Raw genomic sequence first — 18,609 nt, 5'->3', positions numbered from 1 at the left:
CACGACTGGAAGGGCACAGCAACATCAGCCGCTAAATGAATTTTATGTTGAACAGTAATAGCTGCAAATCTGAATTGGAAACAAAAAAAAAAACTTTCAGAAGGCCATTTTGTGTGTGTGGCTGGGTTTGTTTTGAAGCCAACGGAGGGCAGCTTTGATCGGAAACGAGCAACCTCACCAGGACAAAGCGGCCGTCATAAGGACGTGGTGACAAATATGAAAGTTCAATCCATGTTAATGTTTAATGACATGAAAAAAATAAAAAAAACACACTGTTTGTTCTTGAATTCTTGCCCATGTTGTGCCATTTGAATATCCCCACATCAAAGTATGACAGTCTGAAGCCAAATCTTTACTGATCTAAAGAGTGAAGAGTTCAAACTCCTACCTGCTCAAACTTTTCATCAGGTCCTTCTTAAGTGATGAAAGAAAAGAAGAAAACAAAGCTGTCAACCTGTCAGCGCAGAAAGATATCTTGACAGAAACAGGGAAAGAAAGCTTCGACAAGAAGTAGGGTGCAAAAAATACAAGCAGAGTAGTCCATTTAGATAGATGGAGCTGAAAAGAAAAGAATATTTATGGAAACTAGTAAAACGCAAGATTTGTTTACATGCATTATAACATCACCAAGTTCACCATCTATTTGACTTCTTATATACACATGTAAATATATGTAAAATTGTGTTCTGTTTGGATAAACTAAGTTCAATTAATGTTCTCATTTACATGTTAAAGAGCATGGATAGTTCTGTGTCATGTCTCGCAAACCAAAGTGTTGTTGGTGCACATTTAGGCCTCCATTATATCCACATCCTTCAGGGACGTGGCGTCAAAGTGCATCATCCTTTTATCCAGCTGCCTTCTTGTCCTGGGCCAGTGTTTCCAGATCTTATAACAAAAACAAGAAATCTCAATGGTAAAATTAGGCCCAAGACGACGGCGATGTGAAATCGGAGAAAAAAAAATCCAGTGTTATTAGCAAGCTCAGAAAAGTGCTAATGACCCCCCAACCCCCTTGTCTAATATTGCAACTTTACTCAAAAGAAACCGAAAAAATAAAGAGGCAGGAAAGTCAAATTTAATGTATTGCTCAAGAGAAAATCCTAACAAAATATGCAAGCTAATATTTCTGTTTGGGTGCTAGCGAGCATTGGCACTACAACCTAGCTAGTCTTAGCAGAGTAACAGCTGAAAACTCCTATTAGCCATTGTGTCAAAAATAATAATATTTATTTCACATGCATCAATTCTTTGGCGATCATTGGTCAGATAATTACTAGATAGCTTATTATAGTCACTGAGGATTAATGGTGGCTGCTACTAGCTAGGGTTAGGGTAGCTCAAGTTCCCTCTTGACTCATATGTGGCCATGATTGAGCCAAATCTGTGTGGTCCCACTTACCAGCCACGACAGAGTAATAGAGTACCACAGGAAGTTCAGTGAATGTTTTGTGAACGGCGGTTTTTGAGGCTTTGTGTTGCAGTTTGATCCTCGCAACCAGTTTTTTTAAAATACATTTTTGAGCAATCAGACTTTAAACCAACAACATTGAGCTGATATTCAGATTTAAATCTGTTAGCTGTCAGCTGTATTACACTTTAAAAGGTGCATAGCCATGTTATTTGACTTTTTTTTAGATTTATACAGTAGCTCAAAAATAAAGCCCTTTGTGTTTATTTAGAATAACAACGGAAGTACGTCACTGTGCATGCACAGCAGGGGATAGAACAAGGAAGCGGCTAAAGGCTATTAGCATCTCCCAGTGAAACAATGAAGAATGAGCCAAGATCCAGTGAAAAAAAAAACGCAAAAAAAGAATGATTCCAAGAGGGAAAGGACTGGAATACAGTATGACCGCTGGTGTTCACTGAAGCGGACGCTAAACCTGCCGATTACTCAGATGTGATGCAGAGTTGATTGACGTGAGTAAACTTTCTGATATGAGGCTCTTAAAGTTGCTGTAGATTGGTGTATTTAATTAATAACAGTTGGTCTTTAATCACGCCAAGCTGCCGCTTTACTGTGAGGTATTGCAGAGGGTCAGGCTGGGTTCACCATTATTTACAAGTAATTTATTAATTAAACAAATCGGCATTATGACAGTTCTGCGATACCGCCGGTAGATGGCACCACGTCTGTTTATATCTGCCCATCGCGCCCGGTGCTGGGTTCTATATAGCCTCAAAAAGGTCCATCAAAACACTATCAGGATCGACGCTTGGTGTATATAACCTTATTTTATCATGATCAGACAGTCTTTGGTCTTTATTTAAGCTTGTAACATGGCTATATACCTCTATGTTTCTCAATTTTCAATTAATTGTTTGCTATGTTAGCACCACTGGCATTCATAGATCTGGATAATAACATACTAGGGTTAGCAACTCTCACTATTCTGGAGTGAGACTTCTGCTTTTCTTCTATTTCTCACTTTCTCACTCCAAATGAACAAGTGCCAGCAAACAAAGAAAAACTTTATTTTCCTACACTATTTGTGATTGCTTGCTTTTTTATATCCATGTATACGCAGCTAGGAGTGTACCACTTTCACAGTATCAAATTGCAAGGTTTGCATGGACACGACTGCAGAAATAAGGGTAAACAGCAACTGGTCGGTGACAGCAGTTGTTCTAAACTGATCAGTCTATTCGTCCCAGTTATGTGATCCTTCCTACCTACCTACCTACCTACCTACCTACCTACCTACCTACCTACCTACCTACCTACCTACCCAAGGTTTGGATGTTGAACAGTAAATCGTCTGCCATTCATTTAAACGGTCAAAAGCTAAAAAATAATCTCACAGCAGAGACATACACTTGGTGTATTAATCAGGATAATCTTTCAAGCCATGATCCTCTCCTGGATTCAAAATTACTACCCCTATCAAAATATCTGCACTACATGGTCTTTTTCTTCTTTTGTGTTTTAGTCCTAAGAATAAAGAATATGAATTGTACCAAATCTGAATAGACGAGCCAAACAGGGAATTGGGATCAACAAAGAAAAAGCTGATTGTTGTATCTCTGTTCTTTATCAGTATATATGCTGACCTTATGTTATAAACAACAACACATATACTATTTTGAATATGTATAACATCTATGATAGAAATATCAAATACTTGACCTCTCTTATTTTACGTCCTTTGTGGAGTGGAGCAATTATATTTCTAAATCCTAAATTAAACTTACAGATAAACACCATAGTTCCCCGTCAACAAATTGTTTACACAACATCCAAACAATTCCTTTTAATGAGCACGTCTGACTAAAAATGTCAGAAATTAAGTCAAACAACACAAAGCTCACTGAGGCATCTCTTCAAACCAGCTTGCTCTCGTGAAATTAAACTGATGTGACATTTTAAGCTATTAGCCAAGAGCAAGTCTGGAACAGAGGACAGCGACCGCGCACACACAGAGAGGAGCCCAGAAACAGGCATGTAAAGGATACACGCAAAGGCAAGCCAAATTAACAAAACAGCATCAGGAAATTTGTCGGTTCCTGTGTAGGACAGGTAGGACATAGAAAAAAAAGGCGCAAAGTGGAAAAAAACAAGGGGGAAAAAAACAGTAATGTGAAGTTTATTGTTTTAAGACTTTTGTATATTAGAAGTTGAAGAGAAAAAGTGGTGCAAATATCATGTCAAAAGGCATTCCACATGTTTCCCCACACACACACCAAGCGTTCTTAGAAATGTCTCACAGGAAGTCAAAAAAAATATTTAGATGAAGCAACGTGTGCATCTAAAGCAGCCCATTCCTCCGTGCCTGAGCAGAATAAACCTTAACCCCTGAGGCCAAAGGAGCAGGACGGGGGACCCAGGCTGAAATGCGATCTCCTGGGTTTCCTCTTAGACACAAAAACAGACACCTGACTCCGGCTACGGTATGTGGACTCAGTTTCATGCCATAAAACGCACAATCAGAAACCCTACTCACGCAGGCAATGTCCAACAGCAGTTCTACATGTCAACCCGGTCAAGAGGGTTTTGTAATAATTCACAAAATCCACGCACAAACGAGTCTCGTGCATCACTGTCCTTGTGCGCTGAAGAAGCTCTCACTTGAAAAAGGCGTGAAAGTATCTATTGTATCTGCTTCCGTGGGAAAAAATGTGTTTGTGAGAAGAATGGAAAAAAAAAAGAAACAAATAAAGCATGTTCTCCGAGACGTAAAGTCTGTTAATGAACCTGAAGACAAATACAACAGGAACAATAGGCTTTGCTTTTAGCCCTTATAGATTCTCAGAATACAACAACGAAAAAAGGATCAACACTTGTCTCAACGAATTTAAAATTCACTATACAATTATTAATTAGGAAGAAAGAAGGAAGGAAAACTTGAAAAATGCCTCTTTCTGTTACACCAACCATCTCCATTCCCTCCTTCGCTGTGTCCACGACTCTCTTTCACTCTTGCCGGACAGCTCCATCTCCAACGTCCTCTTTCAAATTTATTCACTAGATTTTCTCTGAACATGCCCAAAACCATGTCAGCCTCTCTAACTTAATCTCCAAACCGCCCAACTTTGGCCGTTCCTCTGATCCACTCATTTCTAATCCTGTGCATCCTGGTCAAAACCCCAGTGAAAACCTCAACCTGAACCAGCAGGATGATGGTCTTTACTGTTATACCTGCCACCAATTATCATTTAAAACAAAAAGAAAAAGCATCAACGTTGTGCTAAACATCTCTTTTCCCGTGTTAGTCCGGCATCTACAGACAGTGAGAATGTGTGTAGATCATAATTACACGTTAATATTACACCACCACTACCGAGTAAGGTGTTAAAATTTGTGGCTGTGTTTTATTTGTACAAACGGAGTTGATCACCGGTATGAATGCCCTGTCCTTGTCTGTGCTTGTACGCGAGCATGTCTTTTTAATTTTGCCAGTTAATTAAGAGCAGCCACTTCACCACGAGCTGAATGGGGGTTGCAGCAGCTCCAGGCTCATTGTAGATCCACTAATCCTTCACTTATCTGCGCTGCGTCAATACTCCTACTTGCCCCCCCACCACCACACTGTGATTCAGTCTCTCCTTGCTCTCTCTGTGTCCTTCCTTCTCTCCACCCTTGTGCCCCCCCCTCCCAACCCTTCCCAGTTTGCTTGAAATCCCACCTTTTATTTTGGCTTTCCTCTGGACAAAACAGACAGGTTGTAGGGAGTAATAAGACAGAGCAGCAGGGGTGGGTTAGCCCTGCTAAGGTTATTAGGGCTCACGCACAAACACACAGTTCCTCACATGGCGACTGAGGTGAAGCCCCATGGGGTCGGAGGCCCTTTCTGCTGATATGAGTGTAGGTGTGTTTAGAAAGCATTTTATGGGTTCCTGCTCTGGGGGGGGGTGTACCACCTTTCACTGAGACTAACAACTGAAGCTGCTCTATGTTGCAAGCTGGTTCAAAAAGAAACATGAATAATAATCAGATTGATCAGAAGTTTGTTTTCTTGAAAAGCTAATTACACATTTAGTTGCCAGCTTTGCACTGTGTGTGCCAGTACCTGAGTCAGGGTATTAAAGTTTAGATTTTCAAAATGGCCAGAGCTCATCTGCCCTGCTATTCCCGCGGGTGTAAATGCTTTGTTGAGACACCGCTTGTGACTGAAGACACCCTTTTGCCGTCTTTGTGGGTTTTTCTGAAAGGGCTGAGGCAGTAAGGGAGGTTGAAGTCAACCCGCCGCCGCTGAGGCTCAGAGTCTCAAAGGCAAAGCTGTCAACTTCTGTGAGGGTTAGCCGGCTTCACGGCTCCGGAGTGTGATGTAGCGCTGACAGAAAATCTGCGTGACCCACTGCCGGAGGAATACAAAGCAAAAAGACCCATGTGGTGTAGTGAACACTAATAATTTCTTGTTATTAAGACACTGAATGTGCGCCTGAGAAAGAGATAATCACCAGACTTCTGTTTTGAAAGCTCACATGCGCAGATACTGGACAAAGCCGCCTGGATTGGTGACTTATGAGCGCCCAGAGACTGCTGCTCATAGGGGGCTTTCTACTGGAACGTTTCTAGATCTGCTGCCTGTTCCCCGTCTGCTGCACCCTACTGTTCAGCTGGCTGAAACATTGCTTCACAGTCCTGCTATACGCTGTCTAACTAATGGAGACCAAAGGAGTGCCACTCGTTGCTCTTATTAACGTAACGTCTGTGAAAGAGCAGAGCAGTTTTCTGAACAATAAGAACATTTTCTTAAAAACTACAGCTGTGGCGGTGTGTTTGTTCTAAATCCTAGTCCAGTTCTATGTATCGAAATCTAAGAAATAATAGATTTAACATAAATATTACTGTTCTTGTAATAATCAAATAGTTTTTAAGCAGCAGGAATAATTTCAGCTTTTGTTATTGAACCAAACACACACAAACACGACAGACTGACCCATGGATTCCAGATGTTTTTAACAACTGAAAAGAGGATACAGATATTTTTATTTATTCAACATTACGCTGCTTGAATCTGATTGGATCACCCCATGTCCCCACCTATTTATACTCGCTCTTTGCCAAATGTTTTAACTAGTCTACTTCATCGTTTCAGGGTTTCAAATCTGCACTCAAACTGAGTGGCTGCAAGAACAGAATTCCTCACCGGGAGCAATAAAGTGGTTCTAATTTTATCTAAATACTGTGAAACCCTGGTATTTTTCCTTGACATTATCATGCAGTTAGAATCTTATAACAGACCATGCCTAGCTGCAACTTAAAAGACAAATGCATCTGCTGTATTGTAGTCTATTACTGTTACTGCCAGACTCCGCGTCTTTGACACAGGGGGACCCGGGTTCGAATCCGGCTTGTGTCCAGAAGGGAACGCGGTGCCAAGTTTGTGTGCAAGTCGTAATGACTTGCTGTGTCCCTGAATCAGGGAGGCAGTCGAGAGGACCGGTTGACTATAAATAACCTGTGCATTAAGCTGCAGGATTTGTCAAACATAACAATGTACTGCACAAAGACACTGTTGGTGGAGTCACAGCTGACTTACGGTGCAGTGTAGTAAACAGTTTTATATCCACAGCAGTAAAGATAAGAGCCGTTCAGGCAGGGAGCTGGAAGCTGATGCTGCTGCAGAGCACGGTCAGCAGTGGATCATTTTGAATTTCTCTAACCCTTGCTACGCCATCGTCACTCATGCCACTGGGCGAGCGCGTCAGCATGCACACAGACTGGGGTACGGAGGGAGGATATGAGACGCAAACAAAAACGCCACAGACAGCGAAGGAGGGAGGGAGGGGCCACCGAGTGAGGAGCGCTGTGTGGCCCGCTTCTTGTGTTTTCCAATAGCGCAGCTCTGACATGAGGCTGGGTCCTTCCTCACTGCTCAGCTGAGCAATCAGGTCACCTCGTCTTGACAGGCACCAAAACACAAACGCACACGGACATAAACACACGGCGACAGCTACACACATGCGCAGACGCACTGTGCATGCGGCCCGCAGCTGTTGCCAATGATGTCAGTCCTGATTTGGCCAAACTAGCCTTTTGTTTCGCAGCGTGAACGCGGAGCAGAAGAGGAGGCTTCGTTTGGCCGTGAAGCGGGAGTATTTCCATCCCTGAGACTGTTTGGATTAGCGGCGAGCTACTGGTTGCTGACTGGAGAGGCTCAGCACAAAAAAAGATCTTACTTTTAGGAACTATGTGGAAATGTAGAAGTCTGCCGTACCTTTAAAAACTTGGTTATGGATCAGTCCCGTTAATGTAAGGACCGCATCGACACTTGAAAGGAAGACGCATGTTTAGGAGACAATCAAAGCCAAAATATATGGATATGAATCCCAGATGCAACTGCTGACATCAGTCACTGGTATCATTACTATTGGAAAGTAAAGAGATTATTTATCCATGAGAACTGATGTGCAAAGGACGTGTTTGACGAGAGCTGCAGGAAAATATCACTTATGAAACTCATCAATTTATAGGAGATCAAACCAGATTAGGGCTGGACGATATGGGCAAAACTTATATCGCAATATATTTCTTCATTTCGGTTGATACAATACAGTTATGATCCAGATATAAACAAAATATAGCCTCAGAAAGACTTCAAAGGACGCCCACAACAGATGCATGTAAACACTTCTGACAATTATTTTGCCATGTTTATAAAACTCCTCCAATATAACATTTTAGAAATACTCTCTTTAAAAAAATAAAATGCATAAAACTACATGAAACCCAGAACGTCAGTCAGTGACAAATGCTGTGATGTATATTGAAATATCGGAAATGTCATTATCACCGCTGTTGAATAAAGTTATATTGTGATGTGTATTGATATTGAATTATTGTTCACCCCTGAACCATAGTGAGACCTACTTCGGTTAAAAGCTTTAATATTTAAAATATAATAATCATGTTCACTATAAACACTCACAGGTGAACTGAATACCACTTCTTATCTCTTTGTCATGGCGACAGCGAGTAGGCGGCAGTATATGAGGCAGCAGGTAAACACTTTGACCTGAGAGTTGATGTGTTAGAAGCAGGAAAAATGGCCATGAACGAGGATGTGAGCAAGTCTGAGCGAGTTGCTCATCGATGCACATGGGGTACAGGAGGCCTGCCTATGCGATCTGCTCCGATGAGCCACTGTACCCCCAACTGGGAGTCCTTTCTGCTCCTTATTCAGGGAGACGCCACAATCATTACAACTGAGAATAATGCAGTGAGATCCTTTCTAGGCAGGACTCTGCAAGGACACCTTAGGTCCTGCAATCCACCTAGCCGCTCCTTTCACATATACCACCAACCTAAGCATTATTAAAGACCTGCCTTTAATTCAAACTGTGTTCTGTCCTGACTATGGCCTCTTTCCGCGACATAGTGCTCCCTGCTACAAACCAAACATGCTCCAAGAACAGTTTAAGGAGCACAAAAACAAGCCTTGAATCTTTCGGATGCTCTCAGAGGAATTTTTCTTGCCTGTATTGCGCAGGAGACGTCGACCCTCCTTTGCTGTGCAGACCAAAAAAAAAGCACAGAGAGAAAATCCTACCGTACACGGCGTTCGGCTAATGATGCTGACACCCAGCCATCCAATTTTCCCTACTGAAGACGATGCAATATCGAAAAAAAAAATTGTATCCACTCAGTTTTTTTCTTTTCTTCTAAATGAATCCGTGCGAACGAAGGGATGTTTTACGAGGTAAAAGCAAATAGAGGGAGCAAGCACACGGCGCGCTTGTACTTCAGCTTCCGTGCACAAAACTGTCAAAAAACAAATATGAAAGGCTACGCGCTATTAATAATTGCCAGCCTCCCCAGCAGGTTATGAAAGTACAAACCAAAAAAAAAAACATAAAAAAATTAAATAAAGTTTGACACAGTGGCTGTGGCAAAACGCCCCCCCCCCCCCCCACACCCCCACCCCAATCTAACATGCACACATACAGACACACAACATTCTCCGCCTCCAACCCTCTGATGTCTGTTGGCAGATCTGTCTCAGGAGCCTAATTGGTACTTTCTTATTTTTTCCTCTCTTTCTCACCCTCTAACTCTGTCACTCTCTCATTCAGCTGTGTGTCTGTAAATGCGTGTGTGTGTGTGTGTGTGTTCCAGTGGATAAAAAGCACAAGAGTCCTGTGTGTTTTCGTGGCAGGAGGATAAGAGCGTGGGTGCCACTAAATGAAACAGAGGCTGAAGCAACTGCACACTCTGCGGCTATGTGCTACGGCGAGCCAACTCGGTTAACCAAATCTTGGAATGAGCCGCTGAAACCAGGCGTGCGCCGCCGCCGGCACGCGTGCACGCGTGCACACACACACACACACACACATACACACACAAGGCAGCGGATGAGCACAGAGAGGCCGACACACACACACACACACACACAAATCCAAAAAGTTGTCCCAGTGCCCAGGCAGGAATGCTGCTGCCAGTAATGAGGAGGTTTGGAGATGTGCATTTGTTTGAGCGGATCCAAAAGACACATTTTAATAGCTAACCGGATGGCTTGCATGCACTGCCTATCGCGCAGCAGCTTCAGTCCACAGATTGTTGATTTTGTCTGCGGCGCTTCTTTTTCTAAGGAGGCACACGGTTACATCTCACACCTGCTGACACGAGATACAAACATAACACGAGACATTCTGCTACTACTGCTATTATTCTGTCAGCGACATTTTTTTTGTTTCTTCCTTCTTCTTTTTTTAAAGCGATCCCCGTTCTCTTGACGTTTCACGCAGCCAGCCGACTGCTCACAGCACACTCACATGCCACGAGACGTGTTTCTTGGAAGCGCGGCAGCCGGGGCAATGATTTGATTAGGGTTTTGCGCTGATTACAGTGTTGCTGGTTACAATACGCGGTTCTGTCGAGGAGAGCAAGAGGGCAGGAGCGGGAGTGATTGAGAGTGGGAACGTCAGTTTGTCAAGCTGTCAGGAGCGATGCTGTAACCGTGCTTCCGAGGTGTTTGTGTGTAGGCGAGGCGCTCAAAATGAATCAGTTTAGATCAAAGGGTACCACAGAGGGTATTAATACAAATCTTTTAGCAGCTATAAGCACTCAGAAGGGGCCATACGTGTGTGTATGTGTGTGTGTGTGTGTGTGTGTGTGTGTGTGTGTGAGTGAAAGGGCTCCTTTGAATTAGATGTTGGCAATGAGAAAGTAACCGAGCTGTGCTTTTGAAAGCAAGTGCCTTCTCTTTAGAGTTGCACAGGAGAGCAACGTCTACAGCAGCAGCAGCAGCAGCAGCACACCCCTGGTGTGTAACATCAGCCAAGAACAAAGCCTCAAAGGCCCTTTGCCTTTGTAAGCTTTATAAAATATTAACCAAATTAATCTAACTTCTTTTTTTTTTTACTCCGAGAACCCGGCGTGCAGACACCGATTCCCTGTAAATCAACAGCCACTCCAGAGATTAATTCAGAGAAATGCAGCAAAGCATTTGATCTCTGAAAGCCTGGGACAAGGTGTAATTATTCCCTTCCGTGTATTGTGCTTTCCATTAATTAGACGTATGCCACTGAACCTTGCCGTGATCGTTTAATTGACAGCGGTAGAGGGAGAGACGCACAGAGGCCCGTCTCAACGCAGCCTTGCCTCCACCATCGAGCGCGCCTGGCAGAACGTGCAATTATGACATTATGCCGGACCTAATCGCAGGTCACATCTGTGCTGCACCCTGGGAGAGGCTTTCTGAAAACTGGAGACGCTCCGATCACACATTTGTTGATGAGCTGGGATTTTTTAAAAGGCGTTGAACTGCCTTTTTAGTTGAGGACAATGCATGCAACTTATGCATGACAACATAATATTTAGGCTGCTGGATGGACTTTCACATTCCCCAACGCCAGCACCAGATATTTAATCTTAGTGGCTGAGATGCTAAAGAGAGGCGGGACGATCTGATGAAGGAAAAGGAAGAAAAGACCCACAGCCATGTGAGTTAATATTAATCAATATCAACATGGACGCGATGGTGGCAAAGGGGTAGAGCCTACAACCCGTATATTGAGGCGTCCAGGGTTCAATTCCCTGCCAGTGGACTTTTGTGCTCTCAACCTCATTACCTGTCAGCCTACTTCCAATTAAAGGCCACTAGTGCCAAAAAAGTCAAACAATATTCAGTAACATTATTGCAATGACATCTTTTCCTGGCATTGTGCGTCCCTGTTTGCAGTACTGTGCAGTGGTCTCCCTACTAGGTGGCTATTAATAATTTGTAAAAACAAGCAGAGCTGGACAGCTGTCACTCTAAACTATCTTATGGTGAAGGTTAGTGTGTTTAGTGCAGCTAGCAGTACCAAGACAACAATCTTCTGCTGTATTCCCCAGAGACTCCAGATTCTTACTCTGCTGCTGAGATTCTGAAAAGCTCCCAACATTTCCAAATGTTTAATTATAAGCAGGTGTAGTGAATGTGATTGACATAATTCACCTTTGTTATTAAGTATGGTTCTACATACCGTTCATACTAGACACAGCACTTTGTTCTGCCTGTAGTTACTTCATGTAAGTATAGCTGTTCAGGGATCGCGGTCCCTTTAAATGTTAAGAAGGGTGATGACGTGTAGCCCCAGGCTTTTGTTGTTGCTGGACAGCGCCATTTTGGAGCTCAGTGTTTTTCCTATTGAAATAAACGACACACGCATCTCGTGTGCTCAAAGTGAGAAATTGTCTTTTACGATTTACTGCAATTTCCCACACAGGAGTACTTTGCTGTAGTCTGGTCAAGCCTTCCTGTTGTCTGCTGAAACTCTCTAGCCAATATGCAGCCTGAATACTGAATAAATAAATTTCACATCCAGACATGAAAGTACGGCTCTCTTCCAAACGAGTCCTTATATCCCCGTGATTCTGCTGACATAATTTCTATACCTCAGTGATACTGAGAACATCTGGCTTTGGGTCTACCTGCAGTCACAACTACCGCACTGAAGAGTGTTGTAGTGACCAGAGCCTGGTAGTGTTTAGTTAGGGTGCGTTTGCGGATCGTTTCTGACCGGCCACTCCCCCAGTCCGGGCGGATCAGGCTGAAAGTCGTCCGATTACGATCACCAGTCGACTTCTCGGTTGATCTCTTCAGATGGTTCGTGTTTTCTTGATTTCTACATGCCTTACGTCGAAGAAGCAAGGCAGAACATTTCACTAGCAAGCGGAAAGAGATTCACCTTCAGCCACACGCAAATAGAAGAGGAGCACAAAGTAAATCAGAAAATGGTCTGAGAGGATTTTATAGATTGCAGATTTAATGTCTGTCTAAGGGGAGGGAGGGAGATCAGAATTAATCCTCTTTACTGTTTGTTTGGTAATCTGATTTAGTCTGATTTTTCAGCTGCTATCTCTGGTTGTGGTTACTGATTCTGTGCCTGGATTGACCACAGCCATTTTCACCTTCAGGGAACACCCCCCCCCCTCATCGCCCTCTTTTATGTTGATGCGTTAACATGACATATAAACAAAATATGGGTAAACGCAAATCCCTCCCTCTGTTCGCCAAATCCTGCGACGTGTCTGCATGGGAACTATTTTCCGCTCAAGAGGAGTACAGCACGGCTGTCCCCTGCTCCACATAAATGACCTACTTTGCACATTAACACACATTTACATGACAGCGAGATCCAAGGAAGCTTCATATTTTCTGTCTCGCTTTAAAGTGCAATACGACTCTTGTTCAATTCTTAGAAGCTGCAGCGCTTCTTTTTTTTTTTTTTTTTTTTTAGAAGCCTCCTGTCATGTTTGAGCCGATCACAGAGACAGCAGAGATATGTTAAGCCACACAAGGGAAAACGTGTGCATAATGTGTGGACCGCTCACCAGCAGAATTGTACTTTTGTCGTGCAAGTGTGCTAAAAGGAGACGAAGCTGACAGAGGCCCACCTAAGGTGCTCTCGGCTCAGGCGCAGCTATTTCCAGACCGGCAGCCCCTCCCGTCCCCGTACCTCCAACCTCTGGTGGGGAAACCACACCGCTGCTCAGGCCCCAGTCACAGACACGACTCAAGAATGGATCCATTATTCACACAGACGCACACGCAGACACTCGGGGGACTGGCATAGAAGGCTGGGATGTGGCGGCGCTGGGCGAACGCTCACGTTTATTTAACTTTACTTTGAAATGCCCAGCCAAGTCACCTAAATAGATTCCAAGTTTTGTTTTTTCTTAACAAGGCACTGCTCCGATTTTTGCGTCATTAAATATGTGATGAGTACCCTCTGTGATCTGGGAACACAAAGTGACTGAGACAACCTCGAGCAGAATAGATTTGCTGCTCTGTGAATGAAACGTGCGCACTAGAGATGCACCGATCAGGCCGGTACCGATTTTAGATCCTCTCTGACGTACGAACCACACGTTCCAGCTTTGACTGACTCGCTTTGCTCCCAAGGGATGTAACAAACAACAACGTTTCACCAAAATGTCTGCATGTTCCTTGGTTGACAGAAGTATCGGTTCCTGACCGATCCAAGGGCCCGTTCTGAATCTCGGATTAGTCGACATCTGCATCCCTAATGCAAACAGTGGGCGGACGTAGAGGAAAGACAGCCAAAGAGCGATGGAGGAGAATGCATCTTCAGACTTTGTATAAAGTTTAGAGCACGCTTGGCGGCACAACACAACTCCATGAAACTTGACATGGATGAATATGTGAGTGCTCTCTCCCACTCGGTCTCACACACCGACACGCACGCATACACAAAGAGGCCAGATTGCAGATTGCGAGTTTTGCTCATGGACCATGATAAGAAAATGTGGTAAATGCATAATCTGATATGCATGACTGGAGGTTTCTCTCTGCCTTTCTTTCCCTCTTGGAAATCGCAGGTTGCATCCATAATTTACACCAGCCTCCGTCTGTTTCTCTCTCTCTCTCTCTCTCTTCCACGCCGCTCCCTCCCTGTTCTTCTTTCCTCTCCATCTCCCCTTCTCTCTCCTGGCAATCTGGCTTCTGCAGCTTTGCTCATTAGCATACTGCAAAATGTGCAGATGCCACCAAAAAAAAAATTATTCACCTTCAAGCGCTCTGACGCTGTTTTTTCGCGTGTACACAAACTACGCCGTCGACGTTTTGCAGAACGTCTCGAACAAAGGCAGCGAGATCAGATGTGCCTGAGAAATAATACCGCGTCCTTTTGGTCTGCGGTCTGTTGTTTCCTCACACCCTCATTCAACCCAATTACATCATCCATCATGGTGGTCAAAGGTTTTAGACACTGCAATGATGACTGCCATGGGTTTAAATAGACACTTAAAATTCATGGAGTCCGAGGGATAGGCGGACGCATAATGCTCATGCTGTTCAAAGGCTAATTGAACACAATATCCATGCATGTTTTTGCATGAAATGGAGCCTTGTCCTGCAGATCGTGGAGCATAAAGCGAACGTTGGTTGCTGGTGAAACGGAGATTTAAACTTCCCCTTCTCTCTGAGAGTGATGTTGCTTATGAAGGCGGATCAATGGCAACACATGAGAACTTCACGATGGCTAAGCACTGCTGTTGTCACTGCAGCGTAAATGTATTCATATCCTTTGGACCCTTTTTTTTTAGCTTGAGATCCATCAGACTAGGTGGACAGTGTCTTAACGCTAATGTCAAAGTCTCGCCACAGATTCTTGGTTTGGGTCTTTACTTTGACTAGGCCATTCTAACACATGAATGTGCTTTGATCCAAACTATTTTATTGTTGCTCTGGTTGTGTGTTTGAAGCTGAAGGATTTGGTCTCTGTTGATGTATTTCGGCCCATTTTAAAACAAGTTTATAAACAAGGTTCCTGTTTGTAAATGTTTTGACTAATTTCAAATCATATTTTTTTTTTCCCCAATAAAATTGTACCCTTAATTTATTTTCATGTTTGCAGTTTTTTATTTTATTTTTTTGAATTGTCTGTGCCGCTGCCATTCTTGGCCAGGTCTCTCTTGAGATCTCAACGAGATCTACCTGCATAAATAAAGGTCACAAGCATACATGTTTAAAGTCTTCTGAGAGGGGAACGGGTTTTCTTCCTGGAAAGCCTGGTGTTTAGCTTCATCCGTCTTCCAATAAGCTATACGGCCAAAAATGTTCAGTTCAAGTCTCATCTGACCAAGGAGCCTTCACCCACATTTGTTTCGTTTCCTACATTGCTTGGTGCAAACTGTGAATAACACTTTTTATGGCTTTCATTCAGCTTCTGCCAAGGTTTTCTTTTTGCCACTCTTCTACAAAAGCCAAATGTGAGCTTAGCGCAGCTAAAAGTTCCTCTGTTGACAGATTCTCCCATGTGAGCTGATAATCTCCTTTCCTGTCAGTTTAGGTGGACTTACAGTTGTGCATTGTAGGAAAACCTAAAATTGTGACATTATTGTTTAATTCTGCAATGATGACCTACACTTTCCTCATTAATCCCTTTCTTCTCAGTCATCAGGACATCCCCGTCCCTCTCCCAGAGCTTTAGGATCTTGTACACAAAGATCTACATCAGTAGTGGACAAAATGGACCGTGAGAGTCTGCCTTACGTGGTCAAACAGAATTTTAACGTATTGCAGCTGCAACCTACCGATTATTGCATCCAAGCCAAGCAGGCTATTGCAGTTGTGATGCTGAACGCATTGATCTTTCTGTAAAGACTGCGATTCAAAGTATTGTGCAGACAGAACAGAAATGTTCAAAGCTTATAGATATTGTTTCACAAACCAACCCGACTTTAAACTTCTCTAAAAACTTCCTCCTGATCTGTCTGCTTCATTCACTTAACCAAATTAGTCCCGTGTTTTTTTTTTTTTTCCCCCACCAGCGTTCTCTAACAAACCTCAGATTAATCAACACACAGGTCAACTTTATGCACCAACAAGGCACTGGGTTCTAATTATGTGAAAACCCTGTTTACAATTATGTACTACTGTGTTTTAGCCCACTACATTTTGCTTTCAACGTGACAAACAACGATGACGGTTAAGGAACATTTTTAGCAGAGCACTGAATGAGATTAGGGTCTTTCCCTACACAGAAGCCACAAAACCCACATCAACAAAAGGTCCTGGTAGCTCTTCTCACAGATTGAAACCTTCCAAATAACAAGCACTAGTTGTCTAACCATTTAAAGAATAAACACAGTGATATATATTATACATGAAATATATAGGACTATAATATCATGTCTACCCCATGTAGAATGATTGGTACGGCGAGAAAAGCTCACCTTTGCAAATGATTGGATATTCAGATAAAAAAAAAACAACTTCTAAAGTCTTTATGTTACTGTACAACATGAACAATGCCAACAATGTTTTTTCAAGACAAAAAAGAGGCTGGGTTGACACAACAAAAAGCTACATCCAAACTGCTGCTTCATGTGTTTGAGACCATGCGGTCACGTCGGCATCAACAGCTCTGGCTCAGCCTGAGGCGCTCGGACAAAGACGGAGGGGATGAATCAGGAATCTTACCGATTCGGACGAGGAGGCTCCTGTGTTTGCTCTCAAGCAAAATCCGCCTCTTAACCTTCATCAATCACAGAGCGAGTCTGAAAAAAAAAAAAACAAAGAACAGTGCAACAAGCGTTAGCGAGCGTGACGATGCAAAGCGCGCTTTTTGAGGAATAGGAACATAGACGAGATAGTTGGTGCGATTCATTAGGAAGGAACAAAGCACCCCGCTGTTCACCTGACAAATTGGGAGGCACGTAACGAGAACTGGAAAGAATACACGTCTACGTTCCTGTCAAATGCGAAGCATAAAATACCTTAACGATAAACGGGACATGATTTCTGGCAGAAGCAGCCGTCTTTGAACTCTTCTGCCTCTAATCATGGAGGAACAACTCTTTTCTTTCGCTTCTGGCTCTTTTCTAACAGGGATGTGCGGATCTCCTGACGGGACAGCAACTTGCTGCCTATTAACAAACCATAACCTACTTTGCAAGGCTGCATCTTTGCCTCGCTTGATTCTGTGTTTTAAACTCCAATATAATGTTTTTCAGCATGTGAACAGATATAAAAAAGTAATTGACTTCGGTAATTAAGATTACCTCACATATAATAATAACTGTTAACACCAGTGCTTTAACACTAAAAGCTCCTCCATGACTTATTCATTTCTCTCTTATCTGAATCAAATTAAATTAGTCATGTGAGTTTAATGAACTAAATACAATATGATACTGTAATTTCACACTTGGTTATAGGGAACAGAGGATGGTGCTTGAATATGGAGAAAGAAAGTCAGCAGGGTGTTGTATGGAGGTAGTTACGGAAGTTCAAAACTGCCACAGTTAGATAAACAAATCATTTAACCCTCAAGCCTGAGACAATAAAGAATTGTTAGAAAGTTAATATTACTCGTGTTACTCATCATAATTCATACATTAGACTTTTTCAGACATCTAATTCTCGTAAACAAAAAGATAAGCTCTAGATGTTATCAAAGATACATGCAGCATGCAATCACTTTAGCAATCCTTTATAATATATGACAATTTTTCCAGCCGTTTCATATTTCTATGGGGGTGCGCAGATATATGTTACAACATATTTACAGCAGGTTTGTGAGATGGTATAGGGCTCAGTTATCAGTTTCATGGGGTTGAATGTGTTGTCAGTTAATAAATCAATTGATTAAAACAGGAAAGATATATAGATAATTAGTTAAATACGTATATAATCAGTAAACTGTGTCATTATGAACACCATTTAAAAAGTACATAATACTTTTTATTATTTCATAGTCTGCAGCTGCAGCAATTTACTCATTTTATCTGTCAGCTTTCTCCATCAAAATTAATGGGCAGGGGTAACATTGCTCTAGTAATATATAATTGGTCTGAAGCGGACTGGATTGGAGATTATCCAATCAGATGTTAAGGTTTTTTTTATTGTTTTTTTTTTTTTTTTTTAGGATTTGCATACCCACTGCAGTTTAGGAGCAAATTAAACAGCTTTTTAATTAAGAAGTCTAGTAGAGTTAGGGACAATTTGTTTCCGACTGGTTCTTCTTTTGACTGTGACTTAACTTTGGCTGCGGTGTGTTCGGAAAGGATTGATAATATGTAAAATAATAATAATAATAATAATAATAATAATAATAATAATAATAATAATAATAATAATAATAATAATAATACATTTCATTTAAAAGGCGCCTTTCTGGACCCTCAAGGTCACCGTACAAAAAAGATAAAAA

The 18,609-nt window shown here is 42.4% G+C and overlaps 1 protein-coding gene across 7 annotated transcripts in view; it reads right to left on the bottom strand.

The window, feature by feature from the left end:
• Positions 1–18,609, bottom strand: part of zmiz1a (zinc finger, MIZ-type containing 1a) — a 134,439-nt gene that overhangs the window by 62,374 nt on the left and 53,456 nt on the right. For 3 of the 7 annotated variants that reach the window (XM_036126465.1, XM_036126466.1, XM_012880547.3), the window contains one exon: positions 16,878–16,954. In XM_036126465.1, the coding sequence (XP_035982358.1) occupies positions 16,878–16,938 (61 nt within the window). In that variant the 5' untranslated portion in view covers positions 16,939–16,954. Of the gene's footprint in view, positions 1–388; positions 415–726; positions 889–16,877; positions 16,955–18,609 lie in introns of those variants that run through there. The other 4 variants (XM_021307597.2, XM_036126464.1, XM_021307596.2 and 1 more) reach the window with 3 other exon arrangements.

This window comes from Fundulus heteroclitus, chromosome 22, assembly GCF_011125445.2.
Source record: "Fundulus heteroclitus isolate FHET01 chromosome 22, MU-UCD_Fhet_4.1, whole genome shotgun sequence".
Lineage (NCBI taxonomy): Eukaryota > Metazoa > Chordata > Actinopteri > Cyprinodontiformes > Fundulidae > Fundulus > Fundulus heteroclitus.
Note: the sequence above shows the minus strand (reverse complement) of the source record. Positions and strands in the feature narration are given on the sequence as shown.